General features: G+C 37.4%; 1 protein-coding gene across 4 annotated transcripts in view; it reads left to right on the plus strand.

Moving 5' to 3' along the window:
- Positions 1–25,067, plus strand: part of LNPK (lunapark, ER junction formation factor) — a 48,595-nt gene extending 23,528 nt beyond the window's left edge. For 2 of the 4 annotated variants that reach the window (XM_058027666.1, XM_058027667.1), the window contains exons 9-13: positions 3,071–3,289; positions 8,023–8,128; positions 8,829–8,899; positions 10,214–10,384; positions 17,703–18,655. In XM_058027666.1, the coding sequence (XP_057883649.1) occupies positions 3,071–3,289; positions 8,023–8,128; positions 8,829–8,899; positions 10,214–10,384; positions 17,703–17,896 (761 nt within the window). In that variant the 3' untranslated portion in view covers positions 17,897–18,655. Of the gene's footprint in view, positions 1–3,070; positions 3,290–8,022; positions 8,129–8,828; positions 8,900–10,213; positions 10,385–17,702; positions 18,656–24,369 lie in introns of those variants that run through there. The other 2 variants (XR_009114638.1, XR_009114639.1) reach the window with 2 other exon arrangements.
- Positions 25,068–27,895: the final 2,828 nt, after the last annotated feature.

Here is a 27,895-nt window from a genome sequence, read left to right on the forward strand (position 1 = left end):
CTCATTTTTAATACATTGCATGCTAAGGCAATTTGAGAAGTATATAGATAATATTCAGTTACTTCAGAAGAGTATTAAGGCTGTTATTGTGGAAATGGAGACGCAGAGCAGGAATTAGGGGAGTTCATGGGTAAAGGGTCTGTATGTGATACTAAAATGATGAGACAGGGCTGTACTCTCCTTGTCCATTTATGGATCCTGGGGATGGTATCAGTAATGTCAGCATCAGAAATTCAGGTTTGTGTGTTGTCACTGAATAACATCTGCAGCCACTCTATGAAGGACAATACTGGGATGGATGGGCTGTTGGTTGTGCCAAGAAGAGCATTTCTCACTTTCTCATAATGCAGATTCTGGTGACTTCTCTTACTTGGGGAGCAGCAGAGGGTTGGCAAATTCTCTTAAGTATGAATCACAGAATAGAATGAAAGCCAAGTGAACTTCTGAGTGAAGGGGGGGAAAAAGGCATTGTAAATAACCCAATATTTTGTGGAAACTAGCAATGAGTCTTGCATTCTTAACTCTGTAATGAAACTAAAACTACTGAAGCATATCTCTCTAATACTTACTGTAAAGTACTGGTTCAGCATCTTTATAGGAACAAAAATATGGGGAAAGGGTCATTAAAGTAGCAGTATCTTTTTAATTGAAAGTAGTTTAAAGAAGTCTTGCCAAAAATGACCCTTCAAAAGGAACAGGCAAAAGGGGCAAAGCTCTTGCAGGCAGCATGGAAATTGCTTAGAAATAATGTATTATGGGCTCAGAATAAATGTGAACATAGCCATGACCTATTGAAACAGACTCAGTACTCTTAAACAATTAATATGCTTAAACCACATGATCTAGAAAGACAGCCTTCAAAATGTGAAAGTAACATCCATATGTAGAGTTTACAGTAATGGTCTTGAACATTTTTCTATGTGAAACAATAATAAAGAGGGTTTTATAATGAAAAAAGAATGGACTAAGATGTCTTTACAGATGTTTAAAATGATCTTGGAATAAGTGGAATTAGGCTTTATATTTATCACTCATTTTTTGTTCATATGTGGACCTGAGAAGACTTGAGAAATTGCATGCCTTTTAGCTTAATTTTTGAAACTAACACGTGACTGGAAACTATAACGCACACTTGACTATAAATAATAGGTTTTAATCAGTATTTTGTATTTGGAGATGGGCCATGCCTGTTGGTCAGATGGCATAGAGAGAATGCAGTTATCCTAGTGTAGTAAGACTTGAAAAGTTACTGCTTATGGCTCTCACAAAAAAATCTTGAAGAATGTGAATGGGGAGGTTCATCATAAATGAATTCTTACTTCATATAAAACTCTCAATACAGGAGCAATTTTCAAACCAGAAGACAGCCACTAAGGAAGTGCTGATAGAATTTCTGCAACTACCTCATCATTTAATCTCAGTTGCCAGATTCTGAGCAGCTGAAATAGTGAGGGGGGCAAACACACTTGTTAAAATCAAGTTAAAATGCAGAACCTTCAGACTCATTGACTGGTGTAATTTTGCCGATGAAGTTGTGTGAAGTAATGCAGCCATGCACATGATGTAGCAGGGGAAAAGTAGTGATTTGTTCTGCTTTGTAGAAAACTTATCTAGATGGATTTTTAGTAAGACTGTAGTTTTTAAACTTGTAGTTTTAAAAGTAGCACCAAAGAATTTTTGTGGTTGTGTATTAACCCTATTTCTATGTACAGATAAGTAGTCAAGACCATAACCTATGCATGTAGCAACTTTCATGGCCTTGGATTGGCTGTATTCCCACAGAACTGTTACATTTGGCCTGGTGCTTCAGAGATAGCAGCTCTTTCTTAGCTGCTGCCAGCTGACATAGCATGCTCACCTCCTCTACCCACAGCAGGAGCTTAGCATGCTGGAATTGTACTTTTGGGGACAGGGATCATTCCTACAGACTCAGCACACCCATCTTCAGTGGCTGGTGGCCAGTGGACCTGGAAACTTGCCTGCTAAGCATTTAAACTCTTCCAACATGTCACAAAGTCAGCAGATAAAATCTCTCTAATCTTGAGACTCGTGGAAGTGATTTTAAAGTCCAAATGTAGTGTTAAATTCCATTTGTTGTAGAAGAAGACATGTAAGCTGTTTCAAAGTGGCATAGTGCTATACACTAACTCTGTGGGGTATTACAGCTTTAGGTGTGGGTGTTATTGGGGTTTCCCTGTAGAGACTAACCTGCTACTTGTTAACCATGTAAATAACAGCAGACTTTAAGCAATGGTTACATTTCTGTTTCATTTGTTGCAATAGCGTGTGAACCTCAGGCTTGCATGACTATTACAGAATTCAAACCATGGTATGTTACTCTGGTGATATTTGGCTTCATGTAAGAACAACTGAGGAAAAATATTAAGTTTTTCATGATTGTGATTTAATAGTAGTGGTGTGAGAAGAGGTAAAAGCAGGGTCGTGTTCTGGCAGAGCCCATTCTTGCTTTGTGAGAATCCATGCAGGTGGTTTGATAATGGGGTTACTGAAACAGGTCAGTGAAACTATATCACCAAAATGAAGCATTTCCTTCTGGTTTTAGAATGGTTTCATTTATCCAATCTGGTTTTTTTTTTTTTTTTTTTTTTTTTTTTTTTTTTTCATAACTCTGGGCATGCTGCCTGAGCATATTAGATACTGAATGAATAGTTTTGGTCCCATAGAAAGCTAAGTACTTGAAAGCATTTTTAAGCCATTGAGTAAAAAGTGTTCAATTCTATACATTGTGGTTTGAATGTAGCTGTTTGTATGTCCAATGTTCTGCCTTAGCAGATACTTTGTGATTCTGTTTTCTAATTTCCTTCTAGAGGAATTTTGCCTGAGGTATTTAACAGTTATGGTAATTGAAATATAGTATTCTATCTGGTGTTTTCTTCTGTGTGGTATTTACTTCTATGAGTTGAATGCTCAGCTGATGATGTTTAGTTTTAGACCCTCCTGATTTTGTTTGATTCTGTAATTTGCTAATTGGTATAACAATATTAATGCACTTTTACTAATATCTTGCTTATGCTAGATATTAAATTCAGTATGTACATATTCTTGTCAGAAATTCGTCAGAGGACTGCAGCTCAGAGAAATGCTTCTACACCCCCACCTGCAACTCCTAAGCAAGGCTCTCCCAAGTCCCCTGCTCCAGCATCTCCTACCCTGCAGAGAGAGGGCCCAGCTGTGGGCGGGCTCCCAGAAAGAGCTGCTGCGCCATCCTTGCAATCCAACGTTTTACCACGGCGCCCTGGATCCCCTGCTACTTCAGTGCCTGGAATGGGTAAACACAGCACTTAATGTTATTTACAGTTTATATTGTTTTCTCTGGTTACCAATAAAAGAGGCCATTTTCAGACAGTATGGAAATGGCATTTCATTTGGAAATAGCAGAGCAGTTATCTGATTAAGCAGGAGTTCCATATTCAATTAGCCATAACTCTTTACAGCTGGCACCTTTTGATGCTGAAACCTATTGCCTGAGCTCATTTAACTGTTATGGCTTCTTTGTTTAAATGGCAATAAAACTTTGCAGTATTCTGTAGTCAACAATATAGCATACCTTTTTATGTTCTTAGTTTAGAAGAGCTCTATGCTTATATAAATCAGGTGCAGAGGAGAACACTTTCAGAATACATTCATGCTTCTCACTAAACCCTGCACATATTTTTTTAAACATGGATCTTGACATTTATTTAAATTTTTACTCTAGAAGGTATAGTCATGCAGCCTATACTCCTAGATTAAAGTGTGGAATACCAAATACAACAGAAAAGTTGTCTGTGTTGTAGCTGAATACTAAAAGTTATTTTAGTACAAGAGTCCAAGGTTTAGCAACAGGTTGAAATCTGGTAGGAATGAGTAGTCCTTAAAATTTGCTTTCATAGTCTGAAAATGTTTTTCCCTTGATTTCCTATTTGGTGTTGAGTTGGGATGGGCTTTTAATAAATAGAATATGAACTAAAGTGCATTGGAAGGATTGCAAAATTTGAGAGTTTTGGGTGGGCAGCACCGTTCTCATTTTCCTTGCGGGTGGTAAAGCTGTGTGTGGGTTTGTGCCAGGCCTTTCATTCTGTGTGGGATGTTTGACAAGTTGGATCACAAGGCAAGAAAGGAGATAAAATGCTGTCTTGAAAATAGAAAGGGCACAACTTGCCAAGAATCTCATGAGCACCAGTTTAACGTGGAGTTGTCCTTTGCTCTATGTACAGGGATCAAGAATTTATTTCTCTGCCCTACGTTCCTGATTTTTACTTGAAACTACTTAAGTCTTACTGTTGTCCTTCCTTACTAACTTCCATGATACAATCAAAAAGCAGAGCTGTAGATAATATATTGACACCTGCTCTCTAAGCTCCTGGGAAGCTGAATGTTAAAATGCCTTTTCCTGTTGTTTAGTGTTGTGGAATAAAGTTGTCATGGAAAGTTGTGATCTCCCTTCTCTGTAGATTCCATTCAGCCTTATTTGATGTTAGTAATTCTTTACCTATGTTATGAAGCTGATAAATTTGTTTTTATCCCTGAAGTGAACTGTAAAGTCAAGTTATTAGTAAGTCTTGATTATCTTGAAGTACCAGAAATGAGATTCTTGCACCAGGAAATTGGTCATTTGGTTGCAAATCACATTTACTGATATCTGATTACCAAAAATTCCATAATGAGTTTAAAATTGCATGCTCCTTTTTAAGGAAGCTGACTGTAGAATAAAGTATTAGCTGTATAATGGCTTTATTCTTAGGGGAAGATTCAGGCACATTGAATAAGCTGGATGAAATTCAGCCTTTACTGCATAAATATTTTAGAGGAAGAAGGAAAATCAAGTAACTGACTTCTTTGAAAGGACAGTTGCCAATATTTGTGATTTAAAATTTTTAATGTAGTGTTTGTGATAATGCCTGACAGGCACTTTTTCCCCCACTAAATATCTGGAATTTTGACTTAACATTTTACTTTGCCATAGATAACAGTGGGAGCCCCTGCAATTGTCAGTTAATGTGGAAGCTCTCTCTTTTCTTGAATTTCCCCATACTTTCAAGGCATATAAGATCTCAGTCATGTAGCTGCAGTGAAAAGTTCATAAATTCAGTATCTATAAGAATAATATGGCATCTGAGTTTATGCTTGGCCTGCAACAAAATATGAATAGCCTTAATTATCTCTATTTTACAGAAGATTGATAATTAATTTTCGTTATACTGTATTTTGTAGGGGAGAATCAATTTAACCTGTATTACCACAGAGCTCCCATATGTTTGAAAATTAATAACCAGCAGGTAGTTGAGAGTTTGCCAAGCTTTGCAAAAGTGACCAGTCTTTCTACAATGATTGCTTTTGATGTTTGTATTAATTACTGGTGTCCATAACAGCATGAGAACCAAGATGGTTGGTTTGAGTTATTAGTAGGCAGGTAATTGAAGTTGTTGATGGAATGTGTTGTGATGTTTCATTCTACTTTATTTAATTTTTGCTTTGGTTATTGACTTTTAGAAACTTCATATATTGGTGATTTACAAGTTATATGAAAACTTGGCCTTCTGAATAAAGGCCTAAGTTAATATTTGAGTGTAAACTGGGTATTCATAAAATTATTCTAGGGCTTTAATTTTATTGCAGTATCAGCCTTTTTTTTGATGGAAGTATTGGATCTTTCAGGTTTTTGTAAAGTTCTAGGAAATGAATTTTGCCTGACCTCCACTTTGGACAGCTTTAGCAGAATGCAATTTATATTGCACTTAATTTATTCCATCTTGCTGCTGGGACAGTTTTCTTGGTCTAGGTTTCCACTTGTGGACAGAATACAGGGATAACTTGGAAATTCATTCACTGATTCTTATCTCCTGAATTTATTTTCTCTTCTTTGTGAAAGTACAGCGTATTTTAAAAACATTTGTGTTGAGTATGGATTTTTTTTTGTACTTAAGTGATGGGCTGTAAATTGCAGTATTATGTGAATGAGTTTTCTTGTTCTCCTAAAGATTAGGATCTCTTCATTCTGGTAGCCAGTGGCAGGGCCCAAAGAAATGGCACAAAGCTGAGCTGGGGAGGTTTAGGTTGGTATCAGGGAAAAGTTTTTCGCTCAGAGCCCTGGCATGGGCTCCCAGTGTAAGTTATCACAGCACCAAGCCTGATAGAGTTCAGGAAGTGTTAGGACTGTGCTCTCAGGTACATGATGTGATTTTTGGAGTGCCCTGTGCCAGGCCAGGAATTGACCTCAACGATCGAGATGGGTCCCTTCCTACTCAGCATATTCTGTGAGTTCTCTGCTTAGGAGGTACATGTTCCATGTTAATGCTTATCTACGTGCTGGAAGCTAGGACTGTGCATGTCCTGATCCTGTCCCTGGCTAAGTTGCTATAAAAAAATGAAATCTAGACAATCCTGAAAAGCTTGAAGTCAACTGTTTTTAACACATTATCTTTCAATTAAATGTCCTTCTGAATTAATTCAATGTACTAAAAGACTATACTCTCCTAGTTGTCCTTTGGATTTTTAAAAAATCCTATTTTGCATTTTTAGACAGTGTGTTTTTCTGTTTTACGTTTGTATATCGAGACAGTGATTTTAGTTTGTGTTACCCTTTAGCTTCCTCTTTGTTTATTGGTCATACCTGAAGAACACTGGAAACACACAGCAAATCGAAAAGAGAATCCTTGGCTGACTTCTGTAGTCACTAAAGGCTGTCTTTTAAGCCATGATGTTTCTCTATTTGTTTTTACTGGATAGAATGAGAAGAGTTATAAGCCAGAACTCTTCTCAGAGAAAACACTGGTTTCTTTTTGCACCTTCAGTATTTCATAAATTCATAAACTTAGTTCATACGGGTCTTCAGGTTGCCATATTCTCATTTCAGGATGAAACCTGCTAATACTCACTGATTTCTTTGTTTTGTCTAACCTTCTTAGCTATCTTGAGCTTGCATAGGACTTTTGCATTTTTAAAAGTAATTTTGTCAATGGTTTAAACCAAGTCTTATTTATAAGGGGTCACAATTTTGTCTCGGAGTGGCTTGAAGCTGAACTATTTTGTCCCAGTTGGAGAGTTCTGAAAGACTGGTTCATTGTCCTACTCAAACATTGTTTAATTGGTTTTGTGGACTTTCAATGTAATTCATAAAGGTCTTATGGGAATAGGTTTTTAGTGTTCCCTTCTCTTCCCCCAAGTGCTGCATTATCTTACACTCAGGACTGTTTGTTGGAAGTACTGTAACATAATACTTCCTGTGCTTAAATGTAAAATGTTTCCTCTCCATACTTGGTTGCTTGAATGATTGCATTGGAATGGCTCAGGCTGGAGTTTCTCACATTAGGCCTAACTTATTCTGTTTTAAGGCTGCAAGAGAAAGGAGACATAAAAACTCAAAGCTATAGAAATGGAAATTGGTAGTTTGCAGTGGTCTTGTACAATGGACTAGATGTTCTAAAACTTTGTGGAAAGAGAAACTTGTGCTGATGTTCTGGTTTAACTGCTGTTTGTAGAGGTGAAAAGGAATCAACCATGGCTCTTACCTGCTCTTTAAGGAGTTTTATTTTGATAGTAGTTTGTTAAATACATGGGAGAAGTAGTATCTTTATGGTGGCCTTCTGGCTTCTTTGATTAAGCATAAATCTGAAAGCATCCAGCTTGTCATTAAATGTGGGATTACCAACATGACAAACAGCTGGACAGGTTTAATGTATAGGCTCAATGCACACTGAGAGTATGCTCATGTGGTATAGTAATTACACAGAAACCAGGGGATATTTCTGTGGTGACATCTTCCTAAAACCATAGAATGGTTTGGATTTTAAGGGATCTTAAAGATAATCTCTTTGAAACCACCATGCCATGGACAGGACACCTTCCAGCACACCAGGTTGCCCTGATCTCTAGTTCTTCTACTGTTTCCATTGATTTTGGCAGATTTATTGGTGTAAACTACAATAAAGGGTAAACTACAATAAAGGTAAATTTGCAGAGTTGAGTGTACATGAAGATAACTTAGTTAATTTTTTTCTTATGTTCTTCTTAATGTTCTAGGTCTTCATCCTCCAGGCCCCCCTTTGGCAAGACCTGTTCTTCCTCGAGAAAGGGGAGTTGTGGATAGAGTTATTGAATATTTGGTTGGTGATGGTCCTCAGAACAGGTAAATGTTCTTTAAGAAATACCTAAGCACTTAGGGGAAAGGAAGCTTCTTAACCTTTTTGTTTGAGCCATGTCAGGGTTAAAAGAGTTGTAAGTGAACTTGTCCAAAATTTTCATAATTGAGAAATGGCTCTTTCTTAATGCTTCACTTGAAATATCTTTGCAGGGAAGCTGGTAATATTTGGGCAAACCTAACCTCTGTTCTGAGTATTATTAGCTGTGTGATACAAAGAAAGAGCTGTGCTCAAGTGGGTGAATGGCTTATATTTTGAACTAAAAAAAGAGAAAACATTTGCCTCAGCACTTTAGCTTTATATCTGTTATAAATGTCTTTCAGGTTGCCTTCAGAATTCTCCAAACATATCTGAACTTAACATGTTTACTATGTTACTTTTCATATTAACTGTATTCTAATGAAATAAAGGCTTAATTTGGATGTTATTTTCTGGCACTGATGATACTAAAAAGATGTTGAACTGTAGTTTAAAGTGTAGCTGAGACTATTTCACTGTGATTAAAGCAACTTCACAAAGTATTATTTAATCTACAGATTTAGTTTGCTTTCAAGGTTAATAATTTCATTGTGGAAATGACTTTTTGGAAGAAAAGGTCTAAGATATTAGCCAATATGTGAGGTAAAATCTCCCTTAAGCATGCTATTGCTTCAAGGTATGTTACTATATATTATTCATGTTTTCTAGGTATGCCCTTATATGTCAGCAATGTTTTTCTCACAATGGTATGGCTTTGAAGGAGGAGTTTGAATACATAGGTAAGAGCTAATCTTTTTTTAGACTGTATTACTTGGCTAATGTTTCATAACAAACATGCATCATACTTCATTTTGGCTGCAGCTGAGTACTTACCTGACATTGTGAAGTACCACTTCATGTGGGAACATTTTTTGTTAACTCATTACTCTGTTTTTTAAGATTTACTTCAAGGCTTGGAGAAGTACTTTATTGCAACCTTCAGGTCATGGATTTTATGTGTAGAAAACTATTCAGTAGAAATAAGCTTCCTCCAATACATCCCTGAACATTGCTACTGGCTATGAATGGTTCTCAGAAGGGTTTTATGTTGAGAAACTATCTGACATTAAAGTGTGCCTCTTTTACCAGAACTTTAAACTAAATTTTCCTTTGGCAAGAAGATCTTGGGGACGTATTGGAAAAAGAGTGGGAACAAGCCCTAGGGGCCTATATGTGAATTTATGGCTGACAATAACTTAATACAGACACAGCTCTTTATTGAACACAGATGTTGTATATTGCCTGCTTTCTACCACAAGTGTAAGCCTGATACTTAAGAAACTAGGGATTCCTAGATAAATCTTCTATTTCATTTTGTTTTGTTTACTCTTATGAGTAAATATACTGCATTGTAACAATAAGCTAAGTGTTTCCTATGAAACCAAAGATAAGTAGTCTATATGTTATCTTAGTTCTTATGAGTTCTCAACTCAACTGTACCAGAAACTGCCACTTCCCCCCTTGTCTTGATGGGAGTGGGGGAGGACAAAAAGAGTTATTTAAAAGAGTTATTTAAAGTATTAAATGATATCCAGTACTTCTGCAAAACAAAACTGCGTTTTCTTAATTAAGCACCACTGGGGCAGAATGCTCCTCAGAAAGCAGAGTGAAACATACCCTATGGAATTCCTAACATCTCCTAACACTTCCTAACATCAGAGTGTGAGGAAAGTGGTGTCTTAAGGGTAGGGGAAAAATAATCTGCCAACTTAATTATTTTGTAGGAAAGAATAGAACAACACCATGTGGCAACATCTGGCACTACCAAATTGCATTATTTTGTTCATTGTGGTTGAATCTTTCGCAGTGTTGGGCAGTACTCAGTTCAGCAGAGCTGAAAGCAAGCAGGTTTCTGAAAACCAACTGTCTGCTGAATTTAAAAAAGGGCTTATGTAGACCAACTTATGTAAATTTGGTGGAGGTGCTGTCTGGTACTCATAGTCACTTAGTTAACTGTTTTTAGTATTTTAAACCATCAGAATGTAGTGTAGGAATAAAGGTGAAATGTGAAGCTAATTAGTGAGGCTGCTTACTGGGTGTGCTTTGTGGTGTAGCATTTAGATGTGCCTACTGCTTCTTCCTGAATCCTGCAAGAAAAACTAGACCTCGAGCTCCACGACTTCCAGACTTCAGTTTTGAAAAAAGGCCAACTACAGAATTGCGATCGGAAACGGAGCCTCTAGAACCCAGAGAGAGAAGGCCCCAGGAGACTGAACAGGCAAAAGGTAAGTACTGATCTCATGAAGTCTGCTCTTTTCCAAATGTCTAATGAAATTCACTGTCATCTAGCTCTCTATTGAGCTAAGTTTTCTGGTAAGAATGACAACAGCTGAAGTACTCAAACACTGCTCCAAACAGGGTTCCTGGTGAGGTGATCAGTGACCAAAGTCTGTCAGTGTTAAAGGCATTTGGTCAATGCCCTTAACATGCTTTAGCTTTTGATCAACGCTCAGTTGGGTAGGCAGTTGATCTAGACGATTGTTGTTGGTCCATTCTAATTGAAATAGTACAGTTTATTCTGATTTCATAACAAGTGCAGTTTGTATTTTTTTTTCCGTTCTTGTCTCTGGTCCTAGCTTAGGTTGTTGATAGTAGTGTCTTCTTTCCTGTACCCTAAAGTGTCTTCATATTTGTCATTATTTTGTGCAAATGATGGCATAACAATTTTTTTCACTCTAGTGTTACTGACAAACGGATAGAAAAGGCTGTAAATTACAGAAATAGTTAAGGAGGGAGCATGTCCCAAAGTAGTTAACTTTCACTGTGTTTGGCAGATCATTTGATTGAGGTGTGTTGGAATTTCTGCCTTTGTTCCTTTTGCTCTTTTCCTCAGGGCAGGAAAATCTAGTAAAACTGCCTTGTTTAATTTCAGGTAGTTCAAAGACAAATTGTCAATTTTAATTTAACATAGTTCCTTTTGAGACGTTTTATAGTCTACAGATACAGTAGGCATCTGGTGTACAGCCAACAGGAAGATGCAGTGTTTTAAAAGACTCCAGAAATCATAATTTCAGACCAGAGGATCTCCAGTTAGATGTACTGTTGAGTGCTTGATGGGACTTTGTTAGTTTAAGCAGGGGTCCTGGAGGAAAACTAACAGATAGTGTGCAGCCCTGAGGTTCAGGCTGGAAACACCCATCTGTGGGAAACTGTCAGAGTGTAATAGAGTGCTTCTGCTTGATCATTTTTAACAGGGAGTGCAAAATAACATTGGGTGTTACTTTCTGGCATGAGAAGGCTACACAAAACCAGTAGGGAAGTCATATTTAGTGGTGGCAGTCTCTGGGTATGGCCTCATGAGGGTGCATTGTAGTGAAAACTTGCTTTCTTTTCCTGTACCATAGGACACTCTTACCTCAGTAAAAGTGCTGTTACTGGCATGAAAGTAAGCCTGAAATCAAATGGATGAAACGGAGACAATGAAAATATCTCATTTGCCCTTAAATTCTGGTGTTATTTTTTTAGCAAGGGGAGGGTAGCTTCTACTTTTGAACTTAGAAGATTCTTACAGAAAAAGGCATACTTTGTTACTGGAATCTTTAAATGTGCTTGTTTTCTTCTGTCTGACTCAAGTAGAGAGGTCCTTCAAGAGGGCTATTCAACTCTTGGAGGCATGTGCCTCACGGGTTTTTAAATATTATCCATTACTGCAGGTTTTTAAAGAGAGATAAGGAGATGTGCTTGCTAATTAATCTGGTATTATCATTGAAAGAAATTATTATGAACCTATGCCTATAAAGGTCTGAGCTGCTGAGTCTGTCTACAGTTGTTGTAAAGAATGTAAAATCTGAAGAATTACTGTGAGATTGCAATTAACCAGTTCAGATGTAGGAATGAAAACTGAGATAAGTTGCTTTTTAGGGAAGCAGAATTTTATCAAACATTTCAGCAGAAAAATAGGATGGATTTATTGCAGTAAATATGATTTTTACCAGTTTACCTTTAACAATGAAAATTACTTTTTTTTTTTTTTTTCTGATGTGGTCTTGTATTAATGTGTTGCTTTATTTAAAAACAGCAGGAAAAGAAACTGCTGGGAGCTTCACTGTCCAGTTGTCTTTTTCTGATAGGAAGTAGATGGTAAGATTTTGCTCAAGAAGTGTAAGAAGTAAGTGAGTGGTATACAGACTTTTGGTTTGCAATGTTAAATAGCAGATATTTTCTGAATATTTATTCTCCAAGATGACACAAACCATTCTGTTTTGATAATTACTAAGCAGCCAGAAATAGAGTATATCTTAGTACTTTACATAGCTCTGAGAAATGTTGTGTTGATTTAGAGAAGGCCAGTGCCTGCCTGTGGCTTGTCACAAAGGAATCTCTTCTCAATGAGAAAATATTTTCACTAAATCACTTTTTCCACTGGAACTGTAATGTGGAACATAACTGCTTACATGCAGTTGGGGTTTATTAATAAATGAACACATTCCTTGACTGTAAGTTTTAAGGTATGAAGCTGTCATTAAGGTACAGCTCTGGGGAAAGTTTTTGTTCACCACAGTAAAATAGCTGCTGTCATAGCAAGAATAGAGAATATATCTTCACTTACAGATGTAGACAAACATTAACATCAGGAAACCAACTTCACCACAATACTGGCAACACAGGGGACTACAACTCTTATCTGTAATTCATTTATACCATAGCTGTGTAGCTCAAGGAAACGGCAAAATAATGTGATCAAGAAATGCTATAAATATTTTTTACCAGTCAGCTACTTTAGCTAATGGGTAGAGCATGAAGCTGAATCTTTTTTCCAGTTGTGTGCTCATGTAGTGACAGGCATGTTACATGCAACTCCTGTGGGTAAGAGATCTGAAGAAGAAGCTTATGGAGAGTGCCATTGGCACTGAACTTGGGAATTTTGTTTTAAACCTCTGGAAAATGGAGTCATCAGCTGTCAGTCTGGTGCAGATTACTGGCACAAGCATCATGCTTCCTTATTCAGCAGATTAATTTAGGAAATTTAAGTACCAGAGTGAAGCAATAAACTTCAGCTCTTTTCTTACCTTTCCCATAAATGGTTTGGTTTTGATCCCCTCCTCCTCCCATCAAAGGCTGGTTGGTTCTCTCATGTTCTTATCTTAAATGTATCAATGTTTGGATCATATTGAAAGAGCCAACAGGAAACACTTTTAGCCTCTGGATTAATTTTGTCTTGCCTTTATTTAGTACTGTTATGCTGTTTTTGGTTCAGGTTTAGCATTTCACAGTATTTTGAAAAAAAATTACTGCATCAGTCTTTTGTGTTGAATGTCTGGTGCTGATATTTAGAGGTCTTCATTAGATGAAGATTTGAACTTCAGACTTCACCACAGTGGTGAAACACTTCATGGACTACTTTATGTGATATCTCTAGATTTGTATGGAATTCCTTGGTCATCTTGCTCAAATATTTTTATGATTACTTAATACTGTCACTTGTAAGGATTCTTGGAATACAGCAACTGCTAGTATGTTTGAAAGGGTTTCCATTATAAAGGCAGGTGCAGAAACTTTGCTTGTTCAACTGAAGGGGTCACAATAATGATCTGTGCCAGAAATAATGACATTTCAAGTGTGTGCTCATCGTGAGTTCTACCATAAATGGAGCTTGGCTTTGGGCAAGTGTTGCAGAAACCTTTTCTAGCAATAAAACTGATGGAAGACAAAGGACTAATATGTCTAGAACTCGATTTCTCAAGCAGACTTAAATCAGCTCACCTTGACTTTAATAACTTGTAAACAAATTCTTTTGATTTAAAAATGTATTATGTTTCCAGTCAACCATAGCTCAGTTTTGCTGAACAACAGAAGTTGCCTTTTTGGTAGGATGTATTCTCTGACTTGTTTCAAAGGCTTCACAATAGCTTTCTGTGACACCACAGCCACTAACAGATTACTGTGAGACACGTGTTCTTTAAAAGTGCTCAGACATGTAGCACTATGTAGAAATCTATCTTAAAGGGGAGCTGTAGTAGTGAAGAATACTTGTCCCAAAGCTGCTTGAAAGCACAAGCAGCTTTATTTTAGAGCTCTTACGCTATTTTTATGAATTCCCACTTAATAGGCATTTTCTAGTTAATTTAATAGTGATTCAGTATTATGATTTCACTGGTTACTCATTGAAATACTCTCTGCAACAAGAGCAGGGGTGGCTGACTTCTTACAGTGTGATGTGCATGTGCTTTCTGAGTACTAAGCACTAAGCAGGAGTGTTGGGAGTAAAAGCTGCTGTAGCCAGAAGCAGGTTTTTAAGGTTGCATTGTTGCAGCTCTTAAATATGCAGCAAGTGTAGGGCTGTGTTTTCTGTTAAGATCATGTGGGTGAAGCTACATTCTGTGGTTAAATGATTAAGTATTCCTCATCAAGAACACTTAAATTTTCTTTTGTCATCTTTTAAAGTTTATTGTCAGAACTTTCACTTGTTGGCTGCTGCTCTTACAAAGATTTTATTCATGCACTATTTAAATCAGGTTGACTTTAGGCAAGCTTTCCAGTAATTGGTGTATTTAAAATGGAATCACTATATATTTTTAATGAGACTGATCATGTTTGTGGTTGGAGTTAGCATCACTTACTCTGAATGCCCTGGCTGCTCATTTAAGGGACCTGCTCTTTAGTTTCTTGTAACTTTCTCAGACTGCATTATAAGACCAAAAATTTTCATGCAAATTTGTATTACTATAAATTCTGTAGAGTTTCAAGAGTTTCAATTAGTTTGCCCAAGAACATACTGAAAGGAAAATTCATACAATACCTGACAATTTTTGTTTAAATAAGCAGTGTCTCCATACCTTTTAGTAGAATATAAAAATGAGAGCACTTTCATGTTCTTTTGATTATAGTTAGAATATGCATTTCTTCAGGTTTTCTCCTTTCCATTAGAAGCTTTGCTGATAGCTGTGATTGTCCCTGGGTTTTACATCAAAGATGTTATAAATGCTTAGCATCCTTCTGATCAGACTGAGCAAACAATCTCTTTACTTTTTTTGACTCAAGCCTGAAGACCAGCAATAAAGGAATGTAACTCAAGTGTGGAGGGATTGGAGCAGGAAAATGCACAAACTTATTCATAGAATTCGAGGCAGAAGAAAAAATGCAGAGATGAGACAGAAAGAAAACTGACAGTTGGGAGATAAAGATTGAGTACAGACAGAGATGGGATCAAGATGGAAATTAAGGAGCAGGAGAAGAGAGTGGGATGGCTTGGAAAATAACTGGGAACATTAATTTGCTTGGGCAGAAATAGGAGGGTTGAAAAATTTTGTAAGAAGAAGCCAGGGCAGGTGTTTAGCAGCCTGTGGTTGAGACAGCAGGGAAAGAATCAGGAGGTGAGTCAGCTACAGACTTGCTAAAATGAAAGATCCAGTCTGAGAAAACGATGGAGAAGCTGGGCTGCTCTGAGCAGTCTGAAATGAAGCCTGGAACTAGCTAGGTCGAGGTTTGTGTGGAAAGAGAGGTCTTCAGTTCTTGGTGACAGATGGCTTTTGTACAAGGTCTGCTGGACAGGGGTGTGCAACAGCTCTTCTTCTCAGTCATGGGCCAAGAAGCCAGAGCAATAGTTCTAAAACTTTCAGCTCTGCTTGAATTCTGTATCAGCCTGAGGCAGTCTGATTACTTTCAGACTTCTACCCTACATGTTCTGATCAACATGAACATGTGGCATTTGACTGACACTTGTTTTCCTGAGAAGTTGGTATTGGGACCAGTGCTGCTTGATGTCTTTGTCAGGAACATGGACAGTGGGCTTAGCACACTTCAGCAGATTTGCTGATGATGCTGAGCTGTGTGGTGCAGGCAGGGATTCCATCCAAAAGGACCTTGAGAGGCTGGGGAGGTGGGACTGTGAACCTCATGAAGTTCAACAAGGCCATGTCTAAGGTGCTGTATCTGGATCAAGGCAATCCCAAGCCCAAGTACAGGCTGAGCAGAGAATGGAGAGCAGCCCTGAGGAGAAGGATGTGAGGATGTTGGTTGGCAAGAATCCCAGCATGACCTGGCAATGTGTGATTGCAGCCCAGAAAGCCAGCTGTGTCCTGCCATTGTATTTGGCATCACATATGTTTAATTTTTTTCCCTTTCTCTTCATTATTAGGCTATTCTGATTTTAACCTAGGGGTTTAACTTCTACTGTTATTCTCCTTCCCATCCCACCAGGGTGGCAGGAGGGTGGGTGGGGAGTAAGCAAGTGTCCGGTCTGCAACCCAGTTGCAGGCTGGCTTAAACCACAACAGGCCCCTGGCATAAGAAGGACATTCTCCTTTTGGAGCAAGTCTGGAGGAGGGCCACAAACAGGGTCAGAGGGCTGGAGCACCTGTCCTGTGATGACAGGCTGAGAGGGTTGGAGCTGTGCAGCCTGGAGAAGAGAAGGCTTTGGGGAGACCTTAGAGCACCTTCCAGGATCTAGAGGGGCCTCAAGAAAGCTGGAGAGGGACATGATCCAAGGGCATGTAGTGATAGGACAAGGCAGAAGGGATAGGAACTGAAAGAGTAGCTTTAGATGAGGTATTGGGAAGGAATTTTTCACTTGGAAGAGGGATGAGACCCTGTAACAGGCTGCCCAGAGAAGCTGTGGCTGCCCCATCCCTGGAAGGATGGGGCTTTGAGCAACTTGGTCTAGGGGAAGGTTGGAATCAGATTGATCTTTAAGGCTGCTTCTAACCCAAACCACTCTATGGAATTAGAAACATTTGATAAGGCTAACATTTTTGAGCTGTAACTTTCAATTTTGCACACTGTTCCCCTTCACAGTATGTATTGGTACTGCATAGTACTGAGTAATACTGGTCAATAAATCAACTGCCATCAGCAATACCATTCCACAGTGCCTTTGTGTCATTCAGTGCAACACTACATTCAGTTTTTCAGTGCTTAAGCTTATTTCAAAATATGACTCTTTTCTTATGCTACTGAAGTCTTGCTGGGAAGCTAGAACATACTTCTTTAGAGGCAGTACTTAGAATAAATGTTTTTGATTTTAAAAATATGCTGGTTATCAAAGAAATTCCCACCCTAGATGAAGAGTAAGTATACTCACTCCTGTGCAACCATCCTATGCTACCCCAGGGAAGACAGAATATGCAATAATTTTCATTTGCTGGTTTGATATATTTGGTTTTTTTCGCCCGGATTATCAGACTCCTTATGTTTAAAGTAATTTCAATCAAGAAGAATGTTTTAGTTTGTGTACAGATTGAACTATTATAAAAAAAAGTTCAACAGCTGGTGAAATACATTAGCAAAGACAAAGAAACTGAATTGCCATAGTTTTTTTAACATCTCACTTTAGTAAACAAGTTTAGAAGGCTTCTATTGAGGATGAACATATGCAAGTAATACCTTAGTGACAGCTAAGCTCTTTTCCATAGTATTTTTTCCCTTAAATTTTAATTGTTTTACATGTGACCATCTTAGAAAAACCAAAGCTTTTATGGCTTGAGAATGTCATGCAGTTACTAGTCAAAACCTGTATGCAATTGCAGAATGTTTAATTTCTTTTTAATAATATTAGCTGCCTCTTAATTTCTGCAAATGGCTATTTTGTCATTTTTCTTTTCACAGACTCTGAAGATGATGGGGCCCAGCTCGTTGAGACAAATGACACAGATGATAAAGCACCAAGTTCTGAGCATCTAAATGATAAGCTAGCTGAAGAAGTCAAAAAAGAAGCAGAAAACATTTCAACAACTGAAGAGGCTATTTCAGAGTATACTTCAGCTGAACAAAGTGAAGAATCTTTAATAAAAGCAGAATAAAATACTCAAGTGCCTTCTCTAGCTAGTTTTTAGCTTTGTTCATGCCTGTTGTTACTATTCAGGTGAGCTTTTTTTAATGGTACAACTTAAAAATCTTGCTTGGGCTTAAACTGCCTCAACTGCCACAGTGTGTCAAAGCTACGTGTAGAGTGGGTATTGTAAATTCAGCATGTCTCTTTAAGTTAACACATAGAATGTGTAGTTGGTTGAAGTCTAACAGTTGTAGCCCTTGTTCAGTTTGCATATTTAAAAACTTCAAAGTACAAACTTGCTAAGGGTGACTTACAATTTGACATCTCTTTAACTGTCACACATTAAGAGCAATTAATGATGGCAATTGACCTACTAGGTTTGGTCTAGTGAACTTAAGATGCTTTTTAATGCTGCCCTGTTCAAATGGATTGAGTACACGTTTAATACACAGATGTTTACAAGCTACAGTGTCATCCAACATTTGACTTAAGTATATGGAAGTGTCAATGCAGTGGTGTTAATATTATTCATTGTCTAACTTCTTGACAGAATTCAGTTAAATGGCACTTGGATAAATGGCATCTCCTTTGGTGTTTGCGTTGCAGATGAACCAGAGGCACCTACGTGCAAAACTGTTTTGTGTTTACATGAAATATAAGAAGTCTCTGCACTTGATTGTACTTGAATACAAAGCACTATTTATACCTGTACTATAATGACAAGATATAAGTGAATTTTGTGCCTTTGTGTATTTTGTTAAAGGAAAATAAAGACATCTAGCAGCAATACTTGCTTTGTGATTCCTAAAACTGAATAGAATTAATGTTCTGCTGTATGCAGCTAATCTACAGTTACTTTGTGCAAGTTCAGAAGGAATGTGCCACCTTAAAAGGAGCATGTCTATTTGTAGCTGAGGTGGCTTTGACAGGATAGAAATAGATCCCTGATGAAAAGGGGAAGTGCATGTGCATTTGCCAAAAGGCTTTTCTAACTGTACCTAGAGATAGTTGATGCTATTTAATGTTACAGTTGCAATGAATATTTGCTGCTGGATTACTGAAAATGTAATTTTTTAAATTGCATTGCTTTTTAAGATAAGGACATTTGTTACACATTTCCTGTTAAATGTAACAGCTGGGATCCTGGATTGGAAGTTTTCTGGTGTCTGTGAGGTACCTAAGTCAATCAGATTTTTTTAGAAATAAATGCTGAACATATGTGACTTGGTCGATTTAGTAATATTTTCGATAAAAGTTTTATTTTGTACAATGTTGTGTACCTCGCTACAGGGAGAGGCAAATTTCAAAACCATTTTTAATCCAATGCCTTGGTTCCAAAGAGAAATGGTTTTTACACTGTAAAGATAATAAAACCCCTCAATCTTAGTAGTTTGAGAGTCCTCTACAAGAAAAGCATGTTTCTCAATGTGACCTTAGTATCCATGTCTTTATACAAGACATAATTATTACATGAACAACAGCAATTAATTTTCTTTCTCAACTGCATGCTTTATGTTCTGATTCTTTGGGGATAGTTTAGAAGCTCAGCCTCTCATCAGTCAGAAGCAAGTGTGGTCTGTGCTTAGATTAAGGAAGAATTTTTTTCTGTTTCACTATATTAATTACAGTTAATATTTTATTTAGCAGTCTTAATAGACAGAATGTAGGCATGTAATTAAAGGAGTACTCATAGGTGTTTGTCTCTATTTACATGAACAATTAGCAAATAGACATTTTATGTGTGACTGTCTTAGTTGGGAATACAAATAAAACAGTCCCTTTTCAGGACATGTCTTACAGTATGAGAAAAGTACGGGGCACGAAGTGATAGGGGAATTAATGTTTTAATACCTTGAGAGAATATATTTTAGATAACACAATTTATTTTAAATGGAAACAATTTTGCCTGAAAGGTGGCAAAGCTTACTTATTTTTTTGTAAGTTGCTAATCTCTACACTGCATTTTGTGCCTCGCTGATTTATCTGCTTAAAGGCTTATTTCTTTGGAGAGAAAACAAATCACAGACCATGTGAGTAATTCAGCACAGTAAATTGTTTGGTATACTTACATTATGAGTGCTAAAAAGAAGTAAAATTTGATATCCTGTTCCATCATATGGGAGATGAAGGCATGAATTACTGTCAGTTCAGAACTTAAGGTTACTCTAGGCACAGATATTACTTCCTTTTAAAAATGTGCATCTGAAGTGTCTGATCTTTTGTAGAGTAATTTCAGCTCCTTTCCACTGACAAGCAGTGGCTGAGCTATAATGCATGTAAATCTCTATAGAATTGACTGAGAAAGCTTCATATTGGACCTACATATTAAAAATGTTTTAGCCTGGAACACGTATATTTTCACATGTCCTGCTTTTGCCAAAGAAACTGATGTTTTTAGAATTTTGGGAATATGAACTTTTTTTGTGAAAAAGGAGCCCTAGTATTTGGAGAGGTTGGGATGGGGAATTATTTCTCCCAAGATTCTTAAATGTGACATGAGAAACTTTCCACAGAAGTGATTGGTACTTTTTGTTTAATATATGACTGAATATATTAAATATATCAAGTAGAGACAGTCAACCTGTTGTGAAAACAAGTACTTTTTAGAGTGTGGAAAACCTGCTTTGTGACCTAAAAATACCTACAACCTTTGAACACAGGAAGATTTAGCTCTGTTTTAAGTGCATGATAGAATTGTCCTAAAATACTTTCATACTTTAAAAAAAGTGTATGAGCAGTCATTTCCATTACCTGCTTCAGAAGGCTTGAAGATTATGTAAAGGATGTCCTAGAATTTTGGTAGAGAAAAAAATCTATTTTTAACTTTCTAATTTTTCAGGGATTTAAAGCCCTCTAGTAAATGAGGGCACAGGGTTAATCAGTGGGTGAATTCAGGCTCATGATACATATGACCATTATGGACTGAGCTGTTCTCATTTTACAGTAAGCATTCACATGTTACTCCTGCCAAGTGTGGGTGCCCAGTCCTGATACCAATAAGGGAAGAGGATTCTGTTTCTGCAGCAGTTGCTTCTTGGCTTCTGTGTACTGTAACTGTGGCAATAGTAAAAGGCACCTGTCCAAGAGGAATTGAATCAAAAAATAGCTGTAAATGAACAGCAGTAACCACACTTAGTCGTGTCTCTGTAACACCAAAAAAACCTTGCAAGTAGGAGTGTGTAGTCAAAAAAAATACAGCAATTGTTGTATTTAATCCAGCTGCAGTTTGACTCTTAAGCATGAGGAAATGTAAGAAAGTAGAGGGAAATAAATTAAAGAAATACTGTGGTTCCATATTTTGTTGTCTTCTGACTTCTTGGCATGTACTCATACCTCAATTTTTTCAGAAGTACTGAGATTTCTCACACGACTAGGCTTCTACAATGTCATAGGAGCCCCCTTCTGTGGCGAGGATGAAAAGCAAAATTGTGAGTGGGCTAGTGAAGTAATACTTAGCAAACTTGTTGCTGTAGTGTTTTTATTGACTGGAATATTGTGAATAACTGTAGAAATATCCTTTATTCACTTATAGTTTATAAACTGGGGAGGAGTTATCTTGGCTGTGTAAAAACCGTCACAAAAGACAAATGAGTGTTCTATTTCAAAATAAATTGAAATGAGGCAGTCAGATTTACATTTTACTTTAGAAGTGAGTTAAAAAAGGCAATAGTATTTTGAATTCTAATACTTTTTCTAAAGGAGAACACAATTGATTTTCCTTGGACAATTTGAATTAAAACATTAGGTGGATTCTTGGTATGGTGATTTCTCAAGAAATCTGTTTAGCCTCCATGCAGGAAAGAGACGCTCCCAAGGAATGGAAAATGAAGGTAATGCAAAAGTTGATGGTTTAGGAATGGAATAGATAATATCAAAAGCAAGTAACTAAGGGTGGGTATGGTTGCCTTGAGGTTAAGAAGATTGAACCCCATGTGTTGCATGAGTAGAAGCCAATGGAAGGACTTAATAATGGAGTGAAACGGGGGAGAGAAGGGATAGTGTTTTTTTTTCTTTTAGAACCAAGTCTTAATCAAGAGATAAGAAAGATGAGCTTAAAGAGATTTTTTTCAGAAAATGTGGTAGGATTTAGCTGTTACCACATGGCAATACACAACTCAGGTTACTATCGTGTTCTTATGTCAGAAATAATAAGGATGGAATTGACAAGGAATCTTATTAGAGAATTTTGTTTGCTTTTTAGAATTAATTCCAGAATAAGCATATGACAATAACTTGGTAGAAAAAAGCTGTCTAGCTATTATGAGAGACTTAGGAATTTTTTAAACCTTCAAAGGCTAGGGAGAAACACTTCTTTGTTGGTATATGGTTCTGAACTGAATATTTGTGCGCTTGTGGTTTTGTGGTGCTGGAGGAGTGAGAAGACTTGGGGAAACTTTCATTATTCAGTAGCTAAGTCTGCTATTAAAAAACTTTACAAAAATTAAAGGCTTTTTAAGTCTAAACACGTTCAGTACAGGAGTACTGAATGTAAAGAAAGTTTTAAATAAGCTTACTTCTCCTTAGTAAATAAGTTACTTCTCCTTATTTACTTTGCTACTGGAATGAGATTTTGTTAGGTATTCTACAATGAGGAAAACTGTTGGTGGGGTAAGGAATGTCCTGTCTGTGAATGTTGCACTAGAACAAAAACCTTGAAGATTAATTTTGTTTCTTTGGCAAATAATAATTTGACCAGTTCCCTGAGCGTTCTCAAGCAAAATCTTTAGGCCTTCATTTCCTTCCATGTCTAACAGACTGTTTTTGGTTTAGTTTGTTTTTTTTTTCCCTTAATCTCTCTTAAGAGGTTCTTTCCTGTCCAGTCATGTGGTTGAAAGTTAATTCCTCAGATGTCAGCATCTCATGTTTCAGTTCCCTTCTAGAATTGGTAAAATGCAACCCTGTCCAGAATTCTGGTCTAGTGAGCCTCTGAAGGAGACTGTACAGAAATCATATCCTTAATACTGGCTAATTTAAAAAAAGGCTGCAGATACATCAAGTGCATAGACATTAGGAGGAGAGTAAGTTTTCCAGGAATAAACACTGGAAGTTTGAAAGTTCCTAATAATTTGGGCAAATAGCCTTGCAGGAGGGATTAGATTTAAAATGAGAGGGCAATAAAAGATTGCTCCATGACTAGTGGATTGTGTTTGATTGATGGCATTTGATTTCTTATAATTGCTTAAGAATGTGTATAATGGCAGTATATGGGTGACAGAGATTTTTGGTGGCTGTCAGAAAGTTTTGATTCACTGACAGGAAAATGTTTGTGAAATGATTACTGGTCTTTGGCAGTGCTCCTCTCTTCCATGGTGTGGTCTTTAGGTGGAATTCATATGTCTCAGGTTTGTGGAAGGTGTTGAAGGCAAGGAATTATAGCTGGTGGGGTTGACTGGCTCCAGATCCTGGTGTATAGTCATGCACCAATGTTTCTGTCAGAGGACAGACTGTAAACTTCCATCAGAAATGTGTCCTAGTTGAGCTTGTCTGGTAGTCTGAAATTCAGTGCACTTCCTGCTTTGGATTCTTGGCCTTTGTATAGAAGGATGGCATCCTGAGTAGATGGGAATTCTAGCGTTGGGTTTTTACTAGAGATTTGTTTACAAAACATTATCTAAATAGGATAAGTTCCAATGGTGTTTAACAATGGCAACTGCTACCCCCCAGCTTTTAAAAAAATAAGAAATGGAGTTGTCCCTTAAGATTGCGAGTCTCAAGGAATTTGACTTCACCATTGCTTTTGATTTGTGGGCCTCTCTGGGGTCTCGTCAGGTCACATTCAATCTTTTCTCTGCAAGAATAACGATTCTGTGATTCTATGAAGAATAAGACCTAGAGAGGTATATGATAGGCAGGATAGTGAGAAGAGCTTTAAAATGAAATGTATTGATTATACAATAATTTGTTCCCAAACCATGGGGTTTTGAGATTAAAGCAAACACTTGGAAGATTGTCAGTAGATTATTTAACTTTGCAACAGTGAAAAATCTAAAGCACTGTATCATAATATGACTTTCAAGGTTGCATAAAATCAATTTGATCATGACTTAAATTTTTGGGTAGAAGGGGATGTCGTGACCAAGTCTTGTAATAGTGGTTATTTCTCACGGTAGTCACTGTGGGAATAAATCCATTTCAGGACTGCCACTGTAGGTACCTAGGACTGTACTGCCAGGATTTTCAGTGAACAATTACTAATGTTTTTCAGGAGCACCTGAAAGCCTTCATAAGCCTTTGCCACTGTGAAATCATGTATTCTCCTTCTGTTGTGTGACAAAAATAATTTGCAAAAGGGAGATTGCAACCGCCAGAGAAGAATACATGCAGCAAAATCCCAAGATAATCAGATATAGGAGAAAATAAGGGGTGCAGATACTGGAGAGCTGACAATTTTGGGTGTTCAATTTGTAAATTCAAAGTCATCTCTAAATTTGTAAACTTATATTGAAATAATCATTCTTTCTCTCTTTCTCTCTCCATTTTGCTGCCGCAATGAAAATGGAGAAGCTGGATTTGTAGAAAACTCAAGCAACAAAGACCTTCCAGCTCTTCTCAAGTGGTCTGCTCTCTAATTCCTTGCATCACTTCAAGGAGTTCTGCTCAGTTGATGAAACTTAATTTTTGACTTGTTCAACACTCAAAAACATTTTACAAAATCACCAAGAAAATTCCTTTTTAAGAAAACTGTTTTGAATTGTGTTTTAAAGAAAATGTGAAAGTTATTTCTTTAGGAATGTTTGTACTTGCATTTTTTGTATAGTGAGCTTTTATTTAAACAGGAGTACCTGTATATTTATAGATGCTATTGTTGTGATAGCCTTGTTGCATTAGTAAAGGGTATGCTTGTTTATGTACTATAAATATTATCTTTAATCAGAAATATTATCTTTAATCATTCTAATCCTAGATGTAGCCTTGACTATACATCACCTGCAGCTGAAATTCCATTAAAATCAATGGCAAAAACATTAATTAGTGTGAATTCTTAGGCTCTAAGAGACTTCCTGAAATGTCTGTCTTAGCTTTTCTGCTTGTAATTGAGAAAATATTTGAACTTGTGCTCCCCTTTTGAAACTTACTGTTTTACCAAATGAAGCAAATTTTAAAGCATATCAAATGAAATTGCAGTTTGTTATTTGAACATATGCTGTCTTTGCTGTGTATCTAACTTCTTGAGGAAAAAACTGATCATGAAAAAGCTATTTATTTGCCTGAGCTTAATTGATGATTTGAGGTGATAATTCTGTTTAATAGTTCCTTCTGTGCTGTCTGTACTTAATCAACTTGAGTTTTGTAGTTACCTGGATATTTTTGAGGACATCATATGTTACCAAACAAGGATGAGGGAGCCCCTGCCTCTTTAATGCAGCCTCTGTCCCCCGGTTGGACTGGCATATGTAGGAGAAGAAAGTTGTTCAAGGTTGAGTAGTTTCTGATAGGACCCATTTGTCTGTGCTACAGCCAATTGTGAGAACTCCTGGCTCATGGCATGAGCAGCCAGCTCTCCACCCTCAAAGGTCAGCATGGCACAGGGCTGCAAAATTTTGTGTGTGCTGAGGTAGAGGCAGGAAAACCTGCCTTGACTCAGGATTGAAAATATGTGGCAGCTTCAGAGAGAATTGTGGAGTTGTGAAGGTGCTGACTTTGGCCCACGATTCCATAGACGTTTCAGGGTGGGTATTGCAGCTTTTATTGTATCTAAATGGTGATTTATGTCCTTATTCCTCCATTATTGTCCACAAGGTACTGCCCTGTGTCACAGGCCTGTATTACCTAGTTTTTTCAGACTGTTTCATTTTCATTAGCACAGCTGCTTTAGCTTGTGATCAGTGTACTGCACCTCATTGATAATCTAAGAGGGTATTAGAGGCACAGAAGTGACATGTAACCCTGTCAGTCTGGCTTGATTGACCCCTTCCAAAACATGGGTTCATTTTTTTTTTTAAATCCAAGTTAACCTGCATCCATTTTCACACAGATTCCAGGCAGTTTAAAGGTTGGTCAGATTCGAATATTGCTCTTTCAAATTTGATAATGTATGAGTACAGAACTGTGACCTTTGATACGTAGTAATACATCAACATGACACGAGCAGTAAGTGCAGCAATTACCTTTACTACACTTCAGATTGTGTTTTAGTTCTCATCTTGCATGCAATTATTTCAGGAGAAAAGGAATGCCTTTAAGTTAAATATTTTTTGCAAATAGCATAAGTGCAGAAATTAATCTCTGGGGACTTTCTGATTTACAGGTAAATGTTTTCAAATGAATCTTGGCTTTTAAATTATCATTGTTTTAGTGGTAGAAAGAAGCCTGGTGCCATTGGCTTTTAAAATACTTTTATTTTCTGAAAGAGTTTCTTTAAACATTTTTGTTGTGTTCTAATGTAATCTAAATTTCATATTCTAATTTATGGCCAAAGCCTGATCCTGCAGGCAGTTGACATGTCACTGTGTTCATGTTGCTCCCATGATAATGCTCACGAGTTGGTTATGTGCATGGTAATAATGCAAGTTTACATGCTTTTAGGTGCCTTTCAGAACATCAGAGCATCTCAGACGTGCATCACATACTGATTTAAGAGGCTGTTTTTAGGTGCCCCAGCAATGTTTCATCTTTTTTTCTGAGCAGATCAGGATGCGTTTGGTTTATTTCCAGATGTTCTTTCTCACTTGTTGTTATAAATTATTTGGATAATGATAGTGCACAAGCACTACCTGGTAGTGCTATAAAAACACAAATCATTACTCCTTGCCAAAGAGCATAAGGCCTTGAGAGGACTGATAGCAGTTGTGGCTTCTGTTCTGTGAGCTAAGAATCAGAATAAAATTACTGTGTCATTCTGGGCAAGCAATTGAATAACCATTGGATGGTGACTGTCAGTTTGTCTGTCACAACCTAAACTCAAAGGGATAATTTGAAGTAGGACTTCATGTTCTTGTAAAATACCTGTCTCCTCAGCAGCCAAGCACTGAGGGGTGTTGGCATGCTGAAGTTAGGCACTGAACTTTAATTCAGGAGCTGGGGAAGTGCTTATTTTGTTCTATATTGAGGTGATATCAACACCTTTTGGAATGGCATTCTTTAAACTGTCAAAAATGTACACCCCTAGTCCCCAAAACCAGTTGGTCATTCTGGGGCACAGGAGGCAGGCTGATGTGGAATAGGGACTGAAAGGAGCCACTCCCTTCCAAACCTACCATGAGCAGAGGGGGCTTTTGCTAGGCTGGCTTTGTCTTTTAATTCCTGCCTGTGGAGGCTGCTCACTTGCTGCACGTGTGTACTGTTATAGATTGGTAAAACTGAAAGCTTTTCTAATGCAATGGAAGGAAGGGTGTCTTTTTTTTGCTCACTATTTTCTAGCAAGTAGCTATTGTGGTGTTGTTTGTCCCCAGGGAGTAAAATCAAAACAAATTTATTAGATCACCATATAACTTGCTCCTAAGCAAGCTCTTGACCATACAAATTGTTTTGCAAAGCCACAAGGAAGGTGCTACCTGGGGGCAATGTGCAACCGTGGTTTTGCTTTGTTTCTTGTTGCCTTTGCCCTGTGCCAAGGGCACTTGGGCCCTTAATTCCTTTAAAATATGCAAAAATGTAGAGTTGTTTTTTTACTGCCATTAAATTTTAAATGTTAACAGCCAGTAGTAACTTACTTTGGGAAAAAACCACCCAGTCCACTTTTCTGCAGTGTTTTCCATTAAAAATGTAAATACTGTGTATATATGGAATCTTGGGTCTATGCTGTTGACTTAGCAGGTGATGACAGCTCAGTGGGGAAGTTTGTTTTGTAGCTGGGGCTCCATGTTTGTAGAAAGTCCCTTAGGCTGAAAGGCTGCCCTTGTGCAGGTAGGTGACTCTGGGTAGAGAAGTGAATTTGTTACTTGACTACAAGTAATAAGGGGATAACAATGGCAACTACTCTTTGCATGTTGTTATTTGTTGATTGTTATTTGCTCATTCTGAGTTTATTATTTCTGGTAACAACTCTGGCTTCTTTAGTTTTCTATATTGTATATTATTAACCACT

The sequence above is a fragment of the Melospiza georgiana genome, chromosome 7, assembly GCF_028018845.1.
Source record: "Melospiza georgiana isolate bMelGeo1 chromosome 7, bMelGeo1.pri, whole genome shotgun sequence".
NCBI lineage: Eukaryota > Metazoa > Chordata > Aves > Passeriformes > Passerellidae > Melospiza > Melospiza georgiana.